Source organism: Numenius arquata, chromosome 12 (genome assembly GCF_964106895.1).
Source record: "Numenius arquata chromosome 12, bNumArq3.hap1.1, whole genome shotgun sequence".
In the NCBI taxonomy this organism is placed as follows: domain Eukaryota; kingdom Metazoa; phylum Chordata; class Aves; order Charadriiformes; family Scolopacidae; genus Numenius; species Numenius arquata.
In genome coordinates, this window is record NC_133587.1 from 42,091,350 (window position 1) to 42,113,258 (window position 21,909).

Genomic DNA, 21,909 nt, shown 5'->3' on the forward strand with positions numbered 1-21,909 from the left:
GCAAATTTATACCAATGTGTCCAAAACCCTCCCTGCACTCCTGTTGCAGAGGCTGGGGACTCCCTAGAAGGATGCCAACGTCACCTCTGAACCAGTCGATGTGCAGGGAGGAGTGAGGTGCCGTCCGGCACGACAGCGTCACGCACTGTCCAACAGCAGCAGCCTGATCGATGAGCTCCTCAACAAACGAAGGGGCTGCAAAGAGGAAGAAAAACAGCGTTTCAGAGTGGCCAGGAGGGCCATGTGGGAAATAAGTGCACGGAGGACATCAGAAAGCAGTTCTAATTGGTTCAAGAGCATTTCTGGTTCATGCTCTGGCATTCCGTCAATCTTACACATGCATAGGACTGGAGCGTAGAAATTCACAGTTCCCTGCTTCTGCCATCTCACCTTTGGATACTCCATTTCTTCTCTTTCTAGCTTACAAATAGATTTCATTCCTCTGCTGTGACTTCCTAGCACAGCTCCAATTTGCCGTTCAATGACAAGACAAGACAGTTTTAGCAAGGCCAGTAGTTATGAAGTAAACAGAGGAGGCTGGCTCATGTTGCATGAGTTGGTCCAAGTCATTGCAAGACAATCATTGCAGATCCATCGTTAGAAACCACCCTCAGTCAGCACTGCCATGTTCATTAGTGATACTTCATGATAAAACTAACTGCTGACTTCAGCACTAGCAATACCTTTCTCCTTTGGCATGAGGCTTGGTAACTTGAATGAAGAGAGTCCTGATTTCCTCTTCAGAGATCCTTCAGCCCCCATTAACAGCTCTTTTTCTACTGCCTCACTTCCCAGCTCGCCAAACTCTGTTTCAGAGAAAGGATGAGAAGTCATTCAAGGCCATCCTTCTCCCTGTGGCATCCATTTACAGCAGACAGTTCTGCTGTTCGCACATAAATAGCTCATCAATCACAGGTTTCCTTATTAACAAGCCTTCAGGCAACAGTAAGGCTCTGACAGCTATTAAAAACAGAATGATGGCCTGGAAGAACAGCACATGTCTAGGGATGGCAGAGAAGAAAAGATTCCATTGTCCAGTGTCACCAACTTAGGTTGACTTCACCAACTTCTCCCAGTCACTTTAGCTTTAAAGATTTGCCACGGTCAGATGATAACTGCAGAAGAAACTGCAGCAAAGAAAGCATCATCCAGCCCTGATTTGCTTTTGTGCAAACCCAGACAGGGGAATTTAAGCCACTTCCATCAGCAGATTAAGCCAGCTGACTCTGCAATGAAGTGAGCCAGGAACAGAGAGATGGTGGTGAAGACAGCTCATTTCATAACCTGTCACTACCAGTTTTTGCAATGACTCTCTAACCACAGCCTCAGATACGCTGGGGGAAAAGGAAAAGGCAGATTTAGCAGAGCTCAGTTATAGCAGCAAGTCTATGAAGGCACAGAATGAAATACTTACCTTCCTCTGCCTCTGGCTCAGGAGATGTCTTTCCTTTTAGGATTCTTGAAATATGGGCAACAGAAGCTTTTACTTTCTTCTTCAGACTCTGCTCCACTGACTGCTCCACTGAATGAGACCGTGCATATGGCTTGAAGAGTCCTGGCTTGTTGTAGGAGCTTTTCTGCTTGCCGCTTGAGTCCTTTTGGGGGCCATACATTTCCTTATGACTCTCTGACCCTTTCCCCATGGCCTTTGAATCCTCGGATATTTCCAAATGGTTCTTCCTGTTCTTGTTCTCCGCCTCTTCTCTGATGCACAGTCTTTTATCCTTATGCAAATGTCCTGCAGGAGGTGACCTTGCCCTTTCACTAAAAGGTATAAACCTTCTACCAGTTGGTTTGGGTGAAGGCTTCTTATAGTTCAGAAATTCAAATGGAAAATAGACAATGTCATACAAGTCAGAGAAATTCAAATAGGCAGGCTCTACCTCTGATATGTCAAATTTTGGAGGACCACTACCCAGGCTGGGTGTTTCATCTGACAGGTCTTTGATTTTCACTAAAGAAACTTCTGGGTGTTTACCAGTGTCCTTGCTCACTGACACTTGACTGGGTCTTTTTCCAGTGTCCAGGCTCTCCGTTGAGGAAACGCTCACTGGGCTAGAAGTGGGGGTCTCAAACGCTAAGTCCTCTAGATGCTCACATTCGCGAGGAATCGTCTGTGCTCCCTGCCCTTCCAGTGCTACCGACTCCTCACTCATGGAAAGATGGGGTTCTGCAAGGTTTTTCAGGTCAGAGACTTCTCTTTTACCCCCCTGTACAGAAGGGAAGGAGGTGTCCATGGGTTCTTGGCTACCAGGGCCTTTGTAGAACATCTCTGTGGGAGGACAGATGTGTTTTCTGCATTCCCCCTCACCAGAAACTGACTCTGCCCAAACATTCATCTCTTCAGAGAGGGAAACCATCTCATCCACTAAGCCCTCCAGCACAGCAGACTCCTCATCACTGTAAAAAGAAGACCTGTGATGTGAGAGCTCCCGACTTTGATCCCTGCAAAGTGATGGTGGGACAGTTTTTCCAGCATCACAGCTTCTACTTTCTAAGGCAACACCTCTACTTTCATCATAAACCTTTGGATGTTCCTCATATTCTAGCTCATACACTGAAGCTGGAGCAACTTCTGGTTGTGAAGCAGTTAAGTCACCTGGAGGTCCACCCTCCAGAGCAGCAGAAACTCTACCACTGGGATAGGCAGCCCTGTGTTGCTCAAACACCTGATGTCCAGTCTTGGGGAAAGGAGCAGGCATAGTTTGTCCAGCTGCTTGGCTTCCACTTGCTGTCACAACAGATCTCACCTCACTGCGAAGTGATGCCTTTGGATGTTCTTGCCTTTCACAGACCGAAGGGAGGCCAGTGTCTTGGGAGGACACACTTCTAGCTGTGCGTCTGCTCTCCAGAACAGCAGGCACCGTGCCACTGCCCTCAGAAACCTCCTGGGGTTTAGCTCCCTCCATTTCAGCCTTGTGGGCCAAACTGGGAACACCCTCTGCGACAGCTGAGCTTTCACTCCTCAGAGCAGCAGGCCTCTCCTTGCTATGAGCTGGACGTTTCCTTCCAGCCTGCTGTGCTCCATCAGAGACTGAAGTTGGCATTGATTTTGGTGGTGGGATTTTTGGAACAAGATGCTCTCCCTTCAGGGCAGCTGATGCCGTGTCTACATGAACAGGAGTCCCCTTGTGCACTTGGCTTTCACCATCATGGGCTGAATGTGGAGTGATTCCCATAATATCTGGTCCTTCATCTTCCAGGACAGCAGATCTCACCTTTTTACAGGTCTTCAGCTCCTGTTGATCACCTTCATCAGCTGTGTGCAGAGCAGTTAGGGTACCTGGCCTTTTGCCCACCAACACTGTAGTCGCTGGAACATTTTTACCAGGAATTTCCTGACTTTTGCCTTTACCTGCTGGAAGTGAATGCGTTTCTGTTTGTGGACCTGTTAAAACAGCAGAGCTCTTGTGCTCCATGAGGTCAGATTTGGCAACACTATGAGAAGAAGTCTTCTCATGTGACTGTTTCGGCCTTTTATCTTTCCAAATTGGAACTGGGGCTGTCCTTTTGACAAGCAAGCTTCCACCTTTTAGATCTGGCTGGATGTCGGTACTGTGAGCAGAGTCCTGGGGCAGATACACGTCTCCCATACTTGTAGGGGCAGACTTGGAGGTGGCCTCCAGCTGTGTGAGAGTTGAAGTGGACTGTTTGCCCTCCTGAAAAGCAGTGTCAGAGGCACTGCCAGGGGAAGATTTAGCCTCCATGCTCTCACGTTTTTGAGCTGATGGTGCAGTTACATCTGAGCACTGAGCAGTTAGAATGGGGCTTTTGCCTTCCAAATCTTCAGCTTCCTCCTCAACGTAAGTTGCTTTTGACTTCTTCAGTAAATGTTTCCTATTCTCACTCTTGTGAGGTGACACTGGAAGTCTCTCTAGCTGTTGCACAGAAACAGATGGGCACCCATTACCCTCACATTGTGTGGAAGGAGAGGGCTGCTCTTCTGAACAATCCTCGCTGGCTCTCCTAAAGTCCTCTTGCTTTGAAGTGCCTACAGAACATCCCTTGCCAGGCCCCGCAGAAATGTCGCAGTGGTCACTGCCTTCAGGGCAACTTTCCTGTGACATTATATCACAGTCTTCTTCCAAAATATCTTGTTCCCTCACTGATCTTGAGGCTCTCAGCCTGTAGTCATCCAGGGAACGGCTTCGGCTAGCACCAATGGCAGGATGTGGTGGTTTCCTTGCAGTGTCAAACGAGGCTGATTTGGTCAAGGAACCAAGCAGGCTTTCCCTGTGATCATCTCCATCATCGGACTTTCCTTCTTCTTCTTCCAGTTCAAACTGCTCTAGAAGGGGTTCACGGAGGCCACTGAGTGGCACCTTTGAATATCCAGCTTTCCGGAAAGTCCTTCTGGCTCTGTCCAGGTGCCTTCTGAACTCCCTGCTGGGTGAAGAAGCCCCCCTTGCAGGTAGCTCAGTTGCTTGGCTGTAGAAAGTGCTTTTAATGACACTCTGTCTAGGAACACAGACAGATGGCTTTTCTGTCCCATCCCCAGCCTTTTCAATTCTGTCCTTATCAGATAAAAATACGTCTGTTTTTTCTTTCTGACTTGGATGCAATGTGCTTTCTGTGGAAGTCCTTGCTGATGAAGGCTCAGCAGCACCACTTCTTTGGGACTGCTCTGCTCTTTCATCTCGAAGATGATGGGATGAAGTTCTGGGATGGAGCCCCTCCTCTTTCTCCTTCAAGATACTTGCCATGAGCTCCTTGCTCTCTGTAGGTGATTTATCCCCCACCTCAGCTTTTGTTGAAGCATACTTCCTCCTCATGGGTTTTACTGGAGGAACTGAGATTTTGGAGTGCTTCTCTTCACTTGCATGTTTTGGAGGCTCCTGATGGCTCGGTGCATCAAATATGGACAAGTGCAGTTCAGGTGTGGAGCCAAAGTGCCTCTTCTTGGGGAAATGCGAGTTCTCATTGTCCGAAGAGGAGCCGCTGGTACTGGACGAAGTGCTTTCTTCAATAAGATGTCGGGAGATGGCCAGGGAGGTGTTGTCGTGAGTCCTTTCTAGGATTTCTGGGATAGACCGCATTACCAGTATGGATTTATAGCACATCAGAGACCGCTGAAAAGAAAGCAAAATCCAGTACAATCAGATGGAAATATGATGGGATTATGGTAAAGCAAGCATAGCAAAATGAACTTCTGCCCTCTTAAGTACCACACATACCAGTTTAATAACACATTTCCACCCTTTTGTACATATCATCAAATCTAGGTCTTATTTCCTCTCCAAGTCTTCCTCTTCTCTCATTCACAGAGGTGAAACTATATTGACTTCAGAGGATGTACTTGCTGTTGTGAATGGGGAAGCAAGATTTTTGCTGTTTGAGATTTTCAAAGACAATCTGGCCACTCAAAACAGATGGTTTCCGTCTGTTTTAGAGTTTTTAATGGAACGCATCAGGTGAGAGCCTAGCTGGAGTTAACGGCCTTAAATCCATCAGCTGCAATACAGCCTACAGTGATTTAGGCCAATAGAAGACCTACCATACTGTAGGAGGTAGGATTCATCTGCTCTGACTTCTGCCCTGTGAGACATCTCAGTTGAAGTTGAGCTGCTGGCCTTTTTTTTTTTACAGCCAACAGAGAAAACCAGGCATCTTCAGAAGGCAATCAGTCTGATTATTTCAGAGAACTTCAGGAAAAGAGGAATCTTCTTGGGACCTGTCTATAATTGAGTTCCAATTGCAAGGGCAGCTGAGGGTACCTGACTTAGACACAACCATGTGTCTTACAGGCACCTGCATTAGACAAGGTGATTTCCAGGCAGTAAAAGCCTAAATAATTTATTTCTGCCACATCCATCCACCACTCTCTCCTGGGTTTATTCCCCATTTAGCCAAGCTGAGATCTCTGCTGTGCCTGCTGTCCTTGTTTGACAATCTTTAAAAGATGCAAATGTAATTAAAAATATATATAACTAAAAAGAACCAGCATTGATTAAAGCCAACTCACCTGCCACTTGCTCCGAGCCACAATGAATTTGAGCTGCTTGGTATTAATGAAATGAGCTGCTTCAAGGGGGGGATTATGCTGCCAGGTGGAATGAGAGGAAAATAATTGGTTAAAAAAATCCTGATTTAATTTCCTGAGAAGAATTTTTTTTTAGGGTTCCCTCCTTCCAGAATTGTGTAACTTAGGAAAGATACAACAGACCAAATGCGACAATCGCCTCATGGCTAAATTGTAGACAATCTCAGCTTTTCAATGATAAAAACAAGTCCTGTTCAATGCATGTCATTAAATTCCTTTTTTTCTTTTTTTCCTGTTAGTTTTTTATCTCTTCTCCTTAGCAATTTAAGGCATTGGAACATAAACCATAACTTTGCTCTGCAAAGCCACCCTTTCCTTTCTATACAGACACATTATATCTCCTCATGTCAGTAATAATCTTTATCTTTTGAAAGGAAAGTTATCTTGGCATGTAAACACCGATGTGTCTCCTCTTTGTGGAGAGCCGTTCCTGAGCTTCTCTGTAGGACAGAAAGCGGGAGACCAAGACAAAAAATAAACCAGCAAATAATATCAAGCAGCTTTAAGAGCTGCTCCTCCAAAGGTCTCTTCCGACCTCCATATTTGTAATGACTCTAATAAAGAACCAGGACAAACTTACCATGAACCACTTGTGGGAAAGACAGTCCAAAGCACTAGGCCTGGCTCTGATAAGAGAAAAAAAAAAAAAAAAAAAATCACCATTTTAGTAGCGAGTCACTTCCAACAACAACCACAAGAGCTCCCTGAAGGTGCCTGTTTCTCATGGACACAGGCATACGCTTCTGTGTATATACCCTTAGGCTGCTGTTTTAGAGCTGAGAAGCCAAACAGACAGACAGAGGCTTTCAACCCAAGGTTTCCCTCCCTTGAGGTGACACGATTCTCCTTTTTCAGACTAAGCCTCCCTGCAGATCCTCTTGAAGACCCCATGGCTCCCCGCATGGAGCCTATTCAAGGGTGTTGAGAGCAGCCTTAAGAGAGACTTTGACTCTTTAGGTGGCCGGAGGAAAAATAGCTTCGGCAGCAGGCAGAAAGAATAGAAATGAAATTAAAAAGCAAGCGCCTGCAAACATCCCTTCAAGACGCCTTTTGTACTTGAAATTGCTTAATGAATGTGGTTAATATTATTTAATTCTCGCATAACTCCCTCTATACCAAGTCCTCCCTCTTCCTACTTCTCTATGTCATTTCAGAAACTCATCTGCCTGGAGGGGTCAGGGAGTCAGGACGTCACCGTACCAGAAACAGGCCAATTTGGCGAATTACCAAGTTGTGTTTTGGGTAATGGGGAATAACAAAGAAGAATCAGGGCATAACGCAACGCGTCTCGCTCATCTTTCTACTGCTCAAAACAACCGCAGCTCTGATGAGCTGAGGTCTGCCTGCTGAGACACCAACATCTTTGCACACTGGCTGTGGGAAATGCTGAAGTGCACTCACTTGGGGTGCTGCTGTAGGATCCCTTTTATAAAGTCCTTTGCGTCTTCACTCAAGTGAACAAAATCAGGAATGGTCCATGAAATTTCCCCGTTCTGGATATTTAGAAGGGTTCCTCTGTCATTCTCCCCGGCAAATGGAGACTTGCATGTTAGGCTTGTTTATTGAACACCATAAAATAAAAGGAGACAGACTTTAGACTTTTATTTGCTCTTCAAACGACAGAAGCCCAAATGCTTACGTGGGGTTTCAAAACGCTGGAGGGACTCTACGCGCGGGACTCGCAGTGCTTGTGAGCAGTGCATCCGCCAACAGAGCATCTTTCACCCCAGCATTACGCGGCACTTAACTGAATTATTTATCCCTGTTTCACAGATAAGGAACTAAGGGTTTGATTTTGCACAGCTGCAGTAGGGTGTTGGCTAAAATGGTCAAGGAGAAGACTGAACCTCATCCACCGCTCTCATCTCTAATGGCAAGGACAGCAGGGTCTTCAAGAAGAGACAATGACCAAAAGCCCTGGGCTACCAGGAAAGAGTGAGTCAAGGAGAACGCCACAAAAGAAATTGCCCTCGTTACAGAACGACTCAGTGCTTCATTCAAATCCCTCACCTGAAGGTACTGGAGGGCTCTGACTGACAAAGCGATATTGAATGAGTCTTGCTAAGAAGACTTATTTACCTTAAATATGTGATGACTCCAACAGCCCTGAGGAGAGAGGAAACACAAATGTCAGCTGTTTGTTATTATTTCTCCTTCCTTCTCAAGCACACAACCCCTCTTCCTGCCCCTAGACACCCTGGCACAGTAATATCACCTTATTCTCCCTGCCCTTCCGAGGAAAATAAATCCCAAAAGCTACTGCTTTCACTCTTCAATAATTTTCTGTTCAGCATTTAAAAAAATTGTTCTCAAATAATCCTCCATTTTTAAAGCATAGATAGAAGAGAATACTCAAAATACTCTTTTTGGAGCTTGTTTGCCTTTTCCAGAAAGCCATTTAGGATCATCCTCCCTAGTTCCTGCCTCTAAGAAAGATCATCTTCACTAAGATGCTCCTTTGCATTAATTAGCTGTCAGAGTTCAATTATGGTTGAACAAAACAGGCAGAAGGAGCTTTTAAGAGCCCTGATGGGTTTTGGATTCTCAGTGTTCACTTTCAGCTTCCTGTATTATTATCACTACTCCCTTTACTTATTAACAATAACTGGAAATTCAGGCCAGCTAGGGCAAAAGCTTTTTAGAATGATGACAGGTTACCAGATATCAGTTGCTTTTGACACTGGTGACTGAGAAACAATTTCTGGGGCAACGAACTCTGGAGACCCGTATTTGCTGAACTGAGGCTCAAAGGGTGTGATCTTCTGAGCAAATCCGAAGTCGCAGAGCTTAAGGTCTTCCCTTTCAGGATAAACCATGAGGATATTCAGGGGCTAGTAAATGAAATAAAATAAAAAGGAGAAACTTTTCTTGAAAGCAGGCAACATTTTCATTTGTAAGTAAGGATAAGTCAAACAGAGAATACCCTGACCCACAAGAGGCTATGATAAGCTGGACCTGCCATTGCACATTACCTTAATGTCCAAATGAAGGACGTTGTTGTCATGAAGATATTTGATTCCTTCCAAAATCTGCCTGATATACAATTTGACCTAAAAATTAAATCAATTATTAAGCAATTACTAAATATATAATAGTAAATAAGAGGGTCCCTGATTCTGCCAACATTTTTAAGATATGAGAGAGGGAGAGATTGAACTGGAAATATTTTTAAAACTAGAATGAACTCATCATATTAGTCTTGCAGTTGAAATAACATGTGAACCAAACATTACCCTGTGGAATGAAGCTGTGCCTTGTGCGTGCCCTGCTGGAGCCTCTATCTATGAAAAAGCCCTTACTTAAAACAACCCAACCCTACAAACATGCAAAAAAGAAATATAGAAATTCCCCAAGTCTGTTGAAGCTTATCCACTATCTCATTTATCTAACTCAGACTCAGCCCTGGCTTGGTGTAAATCAGGCAAACACATTTAAAATACAAATGCATTTTAAAACTGTGTTGTAAAACTGTTTTCTTGACCCTGTGTAGATCCAGTCTGACTATGACTGAACAAGGAGCGAAGATTTACAGCTGGCTTCAGCTTTGGAAGTCCTCTACCTTTGACATTTTGTAGTGTTAGCTGACATCTGATCTTTAAATGTCTCTTCCAACCCAAACCATTCTACGATTCTATGATATTCCCCTCTGAGTATATCAAAGAAAAATCAGTTTTACCAATAAATATGGGACACCTGGCTACTAGATAGGAGATGTGAAACATTTTGAACTTTGAGCACCAAGGATCTCAAAAAAACCCTTAGAAACCGTAATTTCAGCCCTTGGTTTGGAGACTAAAAGGGAGTGGATAGAAGTACAGTTGCAAGGGGAGAAAGTGTTATTAAGCAAGTGAAGATACAGGAGCTCCAGGTGGCAGATAGCAAAGAAAAGATTATAATAGAGCAAATATCATCTGCAGTAGGCTGAATGCAACGCTGGTGGTCAAAACCACTGGCTGTTTCTAGTTAATTCCCCAAAGAAACTCAACTTAGTAATGAAAGCTGGTGGGAACACATTTTAAAGGCTGATGCTGTTTTGACAGATGATCACTGTCTCAAAGACGTTCCTCATATTCAAAAAGGAAAATGCAGCTGGGAGGTACTGTGGTGGTACCCACCGAGTCTGGACTTTGAAATGAGAAGGAGAGATTACCTCTGCTTCAGTGACAACACCCTTCTTGAATAAACGGTCGAGGAGCTCTTCGCTGGAGCATCTGACAACAGTGTTAAGGCAACACAGAACTACAGTTAAATGCTTGTTTTTACTTTATAATCACCTCTATCCAGCTAACAGAGCAGAATTCATGAGGTGATCTCCGGCAACGTGATGTGCATGTAATTCATGAAAATCTCTGTTGTGGAAGTGTAACAGAATTGGGTTTCTCTAAATCTGTGCTCCCTACATGCAGGACCGGGGTATTGCTCATGCTAAAATCTGCCTGTTGGTTATGGGCTTTTCTGCCCTGCGCTGCATTTTCCTGGTGCTCACCCAGACTGGATCTCATAGAACCAGAGTCCTTCACCTCCAGATGTAAAACATCTGGAGGTGTTAACATTAAATGCTTCCAGGGATGTGGATGCCCCATCCCTGGAAGTGTTTAAGGCCAGGCTGGACGGGGCTTTGAGCAACCTGCTCTGGTGGAGGTGTCCCTGCCCAAGGCAGGGGGGTTGGAACTCGATGATCTTTAAGGTCCCTTCCAGCTCAAACCATTCTACGATTCTATGATTCTGTGTTTCAGAAAAGACATTTTGGTGCTTAGCGACTCATTTGCACTTGTATATACAAGTATCATGATTTTTCCCAAAACAGCAGAAACATAGTACTTCAGTGAGGACTTCACAGAGCATCCTATCCTGAGATGCAGAGAATGATTACGTGTGTCCTTTTATCTCAGGCAAAAGTTAAAAATGTTTAATGGCTTAGTTATTTATCAAATGAGCTCTGCCCAGTACTTCCCAACCTCCTCAGAGAAGCAGCACAGAAAAGGATACAACTCCAGAATCAAAATCAGTGTTTTCCGCGTTTCAAACTGATCCAGGAGCCTGGTAATTCTGTCGTGGGACAGAGAGGCAAGAATATCCCTCTCTTGGTGTGCTCGAGCCTTGGTTTTGCTTCGTAGAGGTATGAATTTGGCAGCACAAGACACTCTGTTCCCTTTATGTACAACTCGTTTCACAAAACTGAAGCAGCCCCTGTGTCAAATCAAAGGACAAGCCCTGCTCAGACTTGGTTCAAAGCCCTCTGCACAGCAGGCATGGACCTTTCCACCTCCCAGCCTTCGACAGCTCCCTACTGCTCAGAGCTTACACCCTCCAACAGAAAAAGCTGTTTTTCCAGTATGCGAGGTGCTATTGCCCTCTCCTGGTTGTTTCTGAAACTAAGCAACGAGTTCACATCAAGGGAAAAGCTGTTTCAGGTGATACAGCCTTATGCTGACAAATGTTGATGCTCTTGGATCCCTTGGACGGGCACAGGGTTTGTATGTATGTCGCTCTGGGCTTGTGATGCTAAAATTTCCAAGGAGCAATACCTATGGCTGGTATTTTTTCTGGTTGGAGCTACCTGGACCTATGGGCTGTCTGGACTCTCCCATCTTCTGTCAGAATCCTCAGGGAAGTGTTTCCAGCACCTCCGCGATGGGATGACCTCCCACCTCTGCCAGTACTTTCACCTTTTCAGACTTTCCCACAGCTGGGTCCACCTCTGCCTCTGGTTCCACATGCTGAGCAGCTCAGATGAGCAATTAGGTATTCTCCGTTAGTAATAATATAATCTTGGAAAATTCACTTACCTCCCAATCTCCTGCTTAACCTCATAAAGAGAATGGAGCTTTCTCCTGGTGGCTACTTTCTTTTCTGCTTGCTCTTTCTTAGCTTTGGAAATGAAGGAAAATGTCAGTGTTAATACTCAGACAACAATGCCTTGCTAATAGCATGAAAAGTTAATGCAGGACAATTTAAGGCAGGAAAAATTACAGGTGTCCTCTAAACTTCTGCACAGAATTTAGTGGAGCTGTTGGCAGGTTCTGTCAGGAAACATGAACTTTGGGGCTGCATCTTCATCTGAGATAAACCAGAAGAGCCAGATTAAAGAGCAGAACACCACCGGAGACGTGGCCCCACTTATTTCTGTGGCCCATTGTATCAGTTCATCATTTAATCTGAAGCAAAGGAAAAAAAAATATCTCATTTTTATATATATATATATATATGTAGGTCAGTAGACCATTTGCCCTTATACTGAATCCTGCCATATTGCTAATATAGAAATGCTATGTAGGAATATAGAGTATGTGGGTACCAGAAGATGACTGCAGCCGAGTACACATTGCAATGGCCATGGAAGCAACTCCGGCAGCTGAAAGAATGACCTTACCTTCACGTACGATAAGCTCTGCTTTGCACAACACCTCCCCTCCAGCATTTTTGGCAACACAGGTATAAACACCACCATCTTCTGAGACAGCATTGTCCACGACTAAGAAATATGTTGTTCCTTCATTCCCTTGGTGGAGCCTGTTGCTGTCTGTCAGCAATGTCGTGCCCTGGAAGAAAAAAATGACATTTTGGCACTGGGAAAAACAAGTTGGAAACAGATGCTGCTTCTCTTCAAGAAATGAGATACAGGAACAGAGCTACAACACAGACCTTTCAGGCAAGTAAATCTCACTAACAAAATCCTGGCTGAAGAAGTCCCCCATGGATAATTTTACCTGCTTCCACGTTACCCAATAACTTTGTTTGTTTCAATACCCACGTTACCCAATAACTTCTTTGTTTCATAGAATCATAGAATGGTTTGGGTTGGAAGGGACCTTAAAGATCACCCAGTTCCAACCCCCCTGCCATGGGCAGGGACACCTCCCACCAGACCAGGTTGCTCAAAGCCCCATCCAGCCTGACCTTGAACACCTCCAGGGATGAGGCATCCACAATTTCTCTGGGCAACCTGTTCCAGTGTCTCGCCGCCCTCACAGTAAAGAATTTCTTCCTAATATCTCATCTAAATTTCCCCTCTTTCAGTTTAAAACCATTACCCCCTCATCCTATTGCTCCACTCCCTGATAAAGAGTCCCTCCCCGTCTCTCCTGTAGGCTCCCTTCATAATCCATTCATAGGAATACAGGCTTGGGAGGGATCCCCGGGGAGGTGTGGTTTATTCTTTGCTTCACCAAGCCTGGGCAGCCAGTCCAGACAGCACGAGGATCAGCTACTTTGCTTCTGCTCGGTCTCCAACTTGTGCTGGCCCTTTTGCTGCTTAATATATTGATAAATGCTATGAAAAGAAGGGTACAAGAGGGAGCATGTGTGACACAGAGAGCAGATTATGAAGATTTGCAAAAGGACATTTTAAGACCACCTGACTGGGCAGTAAAATACCAAATAAATATATATAATAAAGATAAATGTAAAGTGATGCAACTCTATGCCCCCACATGAAGTGTAGGGCTCTGGGCTGTTCCTTATTCCACTGGAGCAAAATTTGAGTTCCAGCAGATCACTCCGTGGCAGCACCAGCTCAGTGCTTGGTGGCAGTTTAAAGTACCAGATGTTAGAAATGATTAGGGAAGAAATGAAGAACAAGACACAAAGCAGCATCTTATAAATCCTTGGCTTGCCTAGCATGTGGTACTCTTGCAGTGATGTTCTTTCCATAAAAGCTTCCAGATGAGGATTGGCAGAGCAAGTTGGGGCTCTTCAACCTGGAAGGGAGGCTCAACATGACATGATAGAGTTGTACAGAATTATGAATAGCTGCGTGAGTGGGCAGGGATTAACTTTTCCTGGTACAAGATGTGAGAGCCAACACGTGAAGCTTGTCACAAATTTAGAGTGAACAGCCAAAAAGAGGTGGCACCGGAGGCAGCATTCTGTCATTGGGTTGAACTCCTTGGCAAAGGACATTGTATGTGCAAGAGGAGACTTGATAAGCGCATGGAGAGCTTTACTGTGGGTTAGTAAATAGATAAAAGTTCAGGTAGCTTGGGGTAACTCTGAGCTGAAAATGTCAGGGATTGGGGGAATATGATACACGGGGTGTATCGTATATTCTTGTTTTGATCTTATTCTTTTCTATATGTTCGGGCGTGTGCCTCTGTGTGTGTGCGTGGGAGGGGGTTCTTTGCATTTTTGGTCATTTTTAAGGTTATTTTGTTTGTCTGAGTAGCTTATCCTTGCACTTGCCACACAGAAGGTAGAAAAAAAAGGAATAAAACTTTTGTGTACAAAACAGTTAGTTGGACAATCATAGAACAGCAGCAGCTTATTTCAGGGGCATGACAATATTCTGAGGAATAATAAATGATTTCTCCTTCCTTTCCATGGGATATTCATTGTCTTTTGTCACACTCATTTTAGCAATTAGCTACGGAAAAGATACAGAGCCTGGAAGTCATGTTGACAATTGGAATAATCCACTCTCAATCCCATCCCTGACCCCAAAACTACAGCACGCATCTTGGTGGCTCTCAGAGAGACACCAATCTCCCTTCCTGCCCATCTTGGTCCACAAAAACATCTTGGTTGCCCTCTCTGGGCACTGGAGACAATGCAGGGTGAGATGCATGGTTGGTGGTTCCAGTGAGAATGGCACCTCTTTCAACAAAGTCCATAGATGTGATCCAGAATCAATGGAAGAGGTGTGGGGTAAAATAAATTCCGCACAAAAATACTGCTCTCCAGTCCTTTCTTAGCCAGAGAGATGCCTGCACTTACCTTAAACCACAAAACGGTAGGCTGAGGGGTTCCTTCAATGACTGCCTGAAACTTGGCACGCTCCCCAGAGTTCACCTGCACGTCCTCTATTGTCACTTGCATGTAGGGAGGACCTGGTGAGACACAAGGGTTGGCCACATGCACAACACCACAGCTTTGTTTCTCTCCAACCTTTTCTATCCTTCTTGCGCAATGCATGTGTGAACAGGAGTCTAAAAGGAGGTTGAGTTACTCAAAAGGGATTTACAGGAATTGAGAATATGGCATTAGCTTAGTGTCAAATCAAAAGATATCACAGCAATGTATTTGGGTTTCTTTATACTGGCATTGCTTTTAGGCTTCGTATCCTTACGTTTACCCGTTACTTTTTGTTTAATAAAAAGTTACCGCTCAAGAAATAGAAGTATTTAAAAGAATAGTCAAGAGCTATTACCAAGGAAAAGACAATGACAATCACGGGACGTAGGGGAGGGAAACAAGACCCTTCCTTACTTGTTGGGGTCTTCTGCTCAGTCTTATACACACAAGTTCTTTCTGTGGTCTCAATATAAACTTCACTGTGTACGTCCCAGACCACGTCTCCTTCTCTTCTGTGCCAGTCGCCTGCTCCCGTGGCTGGTGATGTTCTTTCATGAAGCCCGAGAGAAAAGATCATTACACAGTCACATACAACTACAGAGACACAGGATTACACCCTGCCATCAATCTGTGTATTTAACCACCAGACAAATCATTATTTACTTAAAATTAATACAAGAAGAATTTTGTTTTGGAGGAATTAATTTCTCTTCAACCTTTTCTATCCTTCTTGTACAATTCGTGTGTGAACAGGATTCTAAAAGTAATAACAAACCTACAAGAATCAGTTCAAGTCACCACCTGCTTCCTCCACCACCACAGAGGACTTGCTTTTCTTGCAACAAAGTTTGCTGTATTCAGAAATCTGTGTTTTGGGGTAGGTATTTATTTACCTGGTAATAGGAATGGTGCGTTCCTGAGTGCTTTCATCTCCAGCAGCCGTGTCATCACGGGGAGGACCGGGGCTGGGCTTTGGCACACTTGGTTCTTCAGCTGGAATCTGCCTTTGTGCTTTGCCTGGGAGCAGAAATAGGGCAAGTTAGACACGTCCCCTCTTATGGCACACCTGAAACCCAGAGAAAAACTTTGGAGCCATCTCTAGTCTGCTTTGTGTCAGAACTGAGTCCTTCTCACCTCAGCTGGGTGCAATTACTGAAGCTAAGAAGAAAATTTGGCCCCTTTGAGAAGACGACATGAAGCAAAAGGCTTGAATAACATCAGAGACTGAATGGTAGCACATTGCTGACTGGGCAAAACTAATTTTTCTGTACCAAAACACACAGAGACACAAATAAGAAAGAGAGTCAGTAGGGACAAGAAGAAATAGGATAACTGGAAGGATAATGTTAGTCCAATTCATCCTTTATAGAATCATAGAATTGTCTAGGTTGGAAGGGACCTTTAAGATACTTTAATTGGGTTTGAGTTCCAGCTCATGGCTATGATGAAGTCATAGAATTATTTAGGTTGGAAAAGACCCTTAAAATTGAGTCCAACTGTTAACCTAATGCTGCCAAGTCCACCACTAAACCGTGTCTCTCAGCACCATGTCAACACCTCTTTTAAATACCTCCAGGGATGCCCAACATTAGCTTCATACATAAAAATGTTTCAATTAAACTTTACATTATGAGAATAGCTCTTGACTCCCTGATGCAATCACAGACAGCATCAGTGAAATGAGTAAGCTGACATCACTGTAAAACTGGTGGCCAAGGCAGGCCCTGGGTAGGGATAGAACTAATATGGAGGTAATATGGAGGCATGCTAATATGGAGGACCTAGTGATGTTATAACGTCAGCATTGGTACACCTTCACTGGGTTCTTTGAAAATTTCCTTGTACAACTCTTACACCAGAGCAAAGTTTGACATCTCAGACTTATAGGAACAAGGGAATAAAAAGATGGTATAGCTTAGTGGCAGTTCAGGTATCATCCTTCTTTTATTATTAATTATTTTATCAGATAATATCTTCAAAAAATGGTTTCATCTTCCATTCTAAAAGTACCTGAATGTCTTTTGATATTGACCATCGGAGTTATCCCATGGGATAAAGTGCACCACCTCCTTTTTCATCTGAGGAGAAAAGATTAAATCAAGCGGAGTCTTCTCCCCAGCAGGAAGGGCCTTTCTGGGGAGCACTCAAGGAATGTTTGGTGCCAGCTGGTTTTGGAAAAAAAGCGAGGGTTTCTAGAAATCATATGAAACAGCTCTATTGGGATGGAAAACAAGGCATTACTAGCAGGGTCAGAGATCCCAAATTGGTGGGATTGTGCTATTGCCAACACTATCGAAATATTTGCCTTCTTATTACAAAGCACGTGATGATAGGGACAGTTGTCAAGTCTCCATCTTACTAAAATAATTTTCCCTATTAATGACATGTTTAGTTTTCTCAGATGAAAGGACTGCAAAACCATCTCATTCACTATTGTATTATCTCTGTAGTTACAACTAAGGAAATAATCTGCTGGTTGACATTTTACTTATGATTTTTGAGTCATCCCATTTCAACAGAGGATTATTTTCATAGCTGATTTCCTACTAGAAAGAACAAAAAAAAAGGTTTTAAAGCCCTGTCATTTTTTTATGTGGTTATTTTGGGTCTGATGCCATGAAATACTTCTATCCTTATTATGTTTTAGACAAGAATATCTTCTTTTTTAAACAGCAACTGGAGTTTGAGGGCTGAAGGCTACTTGACGTTATCTTTTTAAATTGACACTGATGGAGGATAGTTACTTTGACCTGACACAGAGACAGCTTAGACAAGTTGTTATGGCAGAAGCGGAAAGAAGACAGGAAGGGTTGCCAGCTATTAATGTTTTTTTGTTTGTTTGTTTTTTTAAAAAAAAAACAACCAACGCAAAGACAAAAGACTTGTTCTCCTGTCAAGACACAGCCACACACATCGTAGGATTTAGTCACACAGAAACTGTTAAGGAGTCTATCAAGGCTCCATGGCCAGTGAAATGAAGGTGAACCTGATGTGCCCAACATCCTAGGGAGACTCTGGCAGTTGATACAGGGGTGTAAAACACATTTCCAGCTTGTTTATGGCAAACAATAAAAGGAAAGCAACCTCCTTTACCCACCCCATCAAATCAAAACCCAAATGACTTCTATAAATGTAAAGGATGGATTCCATTCGACCTTCTCCCCAGAAAAACTTGAAGTAAGTCCAGGGTCAAAAGACCGAAGGTGGAAAAATCCCCAATCCCTCCATTTTGGGCAAGTGATGAACCAAACTGTACTTCAGAACAGTTTTCAAACACCACCTGTTTCCAGAAAGATCTGCCCCAAACTTGTGTCTGACCTAACCCCAACCCACAGTTCCGCATTCCTTTGGGTCTGAACGTCTTCTCTTAATCTGCAACAGCTCATAAAGAAACAGAAAAACAAGGCAAAAAACGTCATAAATGGTGTGTTTGATATTGTTGTCTCTCTTGACTCCTGTGGGACATTTTACATACTCACGCCAAACCTACCATGACCTGCAGCAGCCTGGGTTTGGGTACTGGCTTCATGAACTAGCACAGAGGGCCTGGCTGCTGTTTCTGAGTGGTCTGAAGGAACAGACCCAGGAAGACCAAGGCCACCAGCTCCTCCTCGCATGCCTGGGGGAAGAGTCACCAGCAGTGATGCTGAGTCCACGAGTTTCTTTAGAGCTGTCTTGATCTCCTTATCAGCACGCTGAAGCGAGGCCTGGACAGAATTCTCCGTCTCTGAGTGTGGGGAAGTCATTCCTACAGACAAGAAGAACAGCTTTTCTCTCTTCAGGATAAAAAGAAAATAGAAGCATCATCCAACCCATGGAAATAATTGCAATCATATTGTTTTCCCCTCCTAGAGGATAGACCTGATGCAAAACGCTTATTCCAGCAAGAGGGAATGTAGCTAAGAGAAAAAATAAGAAGGATGTCACAACATGCTTCAGAAAGACATATCTCACCAGGTTGAGGACACTCTGCCACACTGTGCACACACCCAACCTCTCCGCAGACAGCAGAAAGAAGGCTCCATTTCCCAACTCAACCCTACCTTGGCTGGTCTGTCAGAAATACCTTTATTAAGATCAATGAAATGAACCCAGTGGTGACCCATTGCACTGATACAGACTCTACACGCAAAGATGTTATTCTCACAGGGAAGGAGGAGGAGTGAGGAGGTACCAGCCTCACTGGTGACTCTGAAGAAGGGCAGGGGAAAGAAGGGAGTGCTGCACTGCTTCATGAGGCTGTGAGTCTGAGAGGGTGGCAGAAATGTGACTCTTCTCAGAATAATGAATTTGTCCAACTAGGCAATATTTAAATAAATATTTTTGCTAGGCTTTGTGCTGGAAGGTACTTGAGACTTTTAAATTTGTACTGGACTACACTTTTGCAAGATACTGTGTAAGCAAGGTCACTTGGTCCATACAGTAATGCACAGCAGTTGTGTATAGGGAAGCATTATACAGAGGAAGATATAACTCCTACGTCAAGAAACTCACTGTCTTGGAGGCAGAGAGAAGACAAAAGCTTTCCAGACATAAAAACGGATTTTCAAGCATACATCTTTACAGAACAGCCACCCAGGAGATAAATACCATGGTCTCATCCCCAGTCAGCATGGGTAAAAGAAGCTAGGCTAGGATGGGATTGTAGGAGCTCGTGTCATCCAATCTCCTGCCTGAAGGTGTACTTCCACAAATCTTGAAGAGGCATAACAAAAGGACAGACATTATCTATGGAAACCCTCAAGTAACCATAAAGGCAGACAAAATGCATGCCAGATTAATACAATTCATCACGCCCATGACGTGATGACTTGCCAACAAGAGTGCAAACTCGAACCATCATGTGGTTCAAGGAAAAATAAGAGCATTTGCACACAAACACCTCTGACTGGCTTAATGTCATTGACACAGGAGCATGGCCTGTAGCTGTTTTGATTCTGCTCCTTTTCTGGCCTTAAGGAAGTCAATTCCCACGATAGACCTTAGCAGGTAAAGCTGAAGGCTACAGTTGGGTCAGTCCCCTTTGAAGAAGTCTCACTTGATTTTTGTTTTCATTGTCCTCCCCATGAGCGTAGCTGTTATGAAATGTTTCAGTTCTGGGCTTGTTGATGGAAAAAGCAAGTCCTGCTCAGAGGCTGTCCCAGACTTCCCATCAGTGTTCACCAGCACTGGGCTGGGTGGAAGATCTTTAAATATCTCTTTAGATAGATATTTTGATTCCCTGGTGTTCCTGTTGTGATTGGCACCAACTGGTGCTGTCCTACGAGCTGGGCAGCTGCCAACAACTGCACTGCTTAGAAAGGCATGAAACGCACTTTGTATCTCTCAATGAGAAAATATATTCACAGGGGTTTTTTATATATAAATACATATATATATACACACACGCACACATATATATATACACAAAGTTCATACATAACCATAGTTCTCCCCCTTGCTGCTAATACCACCACTTTCCTCCCTGTTTCCATCCTGTTTAGGGATGTTACACACTATGAGGAACTTCAGTGTTAGCTGAGGTACCTCAAACTAATGCCACAGTGAGGACACAACTCTGATGAACAGCCCATTTCCCAGTTCTAAAAATCTTAACCATGAACATTTCCACCCCACGTGTCCTTCAGCCAATAACAAGGAACTCAAGACTGATGTGCATTTTGAGGTTTCAATTCAGCCTGAAAGAAGGACCCAAGAGAACGAGCATTGTTCAAAATGATTGACACCTAAATCTGGAAGTTTCCCTAAAGACAGGTTCTTTCACTGCAACATTTCTGAAGGTGTCCAGAAGAAGCTGAGCTGGAGCTGTGTTCTTGGGTTGGAACCCAGCTCCTGCTGAAGTCAATGGGAAAAGTGGCTGAGCTGATGGACTATTGAGTGCCGTGAACAGAGAAGAACACAGAAACCCAGTGAGTTCAGTGACAGCAGATGCAAGACATTTATTGATATAAACTCAGCATCTAACAGCATATCTTGCATTTGATATTTTTTTATTTGGTTTTTTTTTTGGTGGCCTTTTTTTTTCTTTTTATATCTCAAGCAAACTGAAATTTCCACTTTATTAATACCCATTCACCTGCAGGAATCTTAGTAAAACATTCCTTGTATTAAAATTTTTAATACAGCTGTATGATTTCATCTACAGGAAATAAACCCCCACACATCTCATTAGTTATCTACATACTTTAATCACTTACAAGCATAATTTTTAACCTCTAGGAAAACATTTTGAAAGTATATGTAATGAACTTTTCATAAACCTTTCACTTTTTGAACAGTCCTGCATAGGATTTTTAAAATTCCTTTCAATTTATTCTCTTTTGCTTAAATTTCAAACGAAAATGTAAACAGATGTTAATTGCTTTGGGCTAATGAATCGAATTATAGTTATTTCTTCTGTGACTATCTGAACTGCAACCTTTCAGCTGCATCCTGCAGCTCCAACCTGAGCATCATCCACAACAGGAGGAGACCTCCATGATCCTTTACACATCTTTATTATCTTTTTGATTAATATTATATTTCTGAAGACTATCATAGGGCAAATTCTTTTCTCAGCAGTATCTTTGTAAATCCGAATCAAATCCACTTCCTTCTGTGGAATTATTCTAGATTGATACCGGAATAACTGAGATCAGAATCAGGCCCAATAAAAAAAGAAATATTTTCAGTTTTGAAAGTATTTCTCTGTTATATGTTTGTTACTTTCCAATGTACAGTGCAATATATGAAAAAAGCACTAATATATATCCATTGTATTGCTCAATTATAAAACAAACAGTAAAAACCAAGGAGATGTTATAAAAAATGGAAGAGTGACATAAAAGAGGCTTGATTTCTTTCATCACATGTAATCACTGGAAAAGCATCCTATATCATGAGGGTAGTGCACAGGATATTACACATAACGCCCTGTTTGGATATTGAAAATAAAAGGCTGTGAAATCGCTACGTTCATTTTAGTCAGTACACGATCAAAGGTGCAGCCACAGAAGGAAAAGAAAATAAAGTATTCTTTTCTACGCGTACCTTTTGTGAACTCACTCCCTCTTAGCGGGAATACTGCCCAGAGAACTCCA

General features: G+C 43.4%; 1 protein-coding gene across 1 annotated transcript in view; it reads right to left on the minus strand.

The window, feature by feature from the left end:
* OBSCN (obscurin, cytoskeletal calmodulin and titin-interacting RhoGEF) overlaps positions 1–21,909 on the minus strand; it is a 192,867-nt gene that overhangs the window by 8,431 nt on the left and 162,527 nt on the right. The window contains exons 84-100 of the mRNA XM_074157645.1: positions 15,724–15,847; positions 14,753–14,865; positions 12,409–12,582; positions 11,830–11,906; positions 11,030–11,230; positions 10,191–10,251; positions 9,013–9,090; positions 8,699–8,871; positions 8,120–8,146; positions 7,442–7,594; positions 6,621–6,666; positions 5,963–6,040; positions 4,107–5,069; positions 3,596–3,878; positions 1,415–2,272; positions 684–749; positions 85–195 (exon numbers count right to left, since the gene is read on the minus strand). Coding sequence (XP_074013746.1) covers positions 85–195; positions 684–749; positions 1,415–2,272; positions 3,596–3,878; positions 4,107–5,069; positions 5,963–6,040; positions 6,621–6,666; positions 7,442–7,594; positions 8,120–8,146; positions 8,699–8,871; positions 9,013–9,090; positions 10,191–10,251; positions 11,030–11,230; positions 11,830–11,906; positions 12,409–12,582; positions 14,753–14,865; positions 15,724–15,847 — 3,586 coding nt within the window. The remainder of the gene's footprint in view (positions 1–84; positions 196–683; positions 750–1,414; positions 2,273–3,595; positions 3,879–4,106; positions 5,070–5,962; positions 6,041–6,620; positions 6,667–7,441; positions 7,595–8,119; positions 8,147–8,698; positions 8,872–9,012; positions 9,091–10,190; positions 10,252–11,029; positions 11,231–11,829; positions 11,907–12,408; positions 12,583–14,752; positions 14,866–15,723; positions 15,848–21,909) is intronic.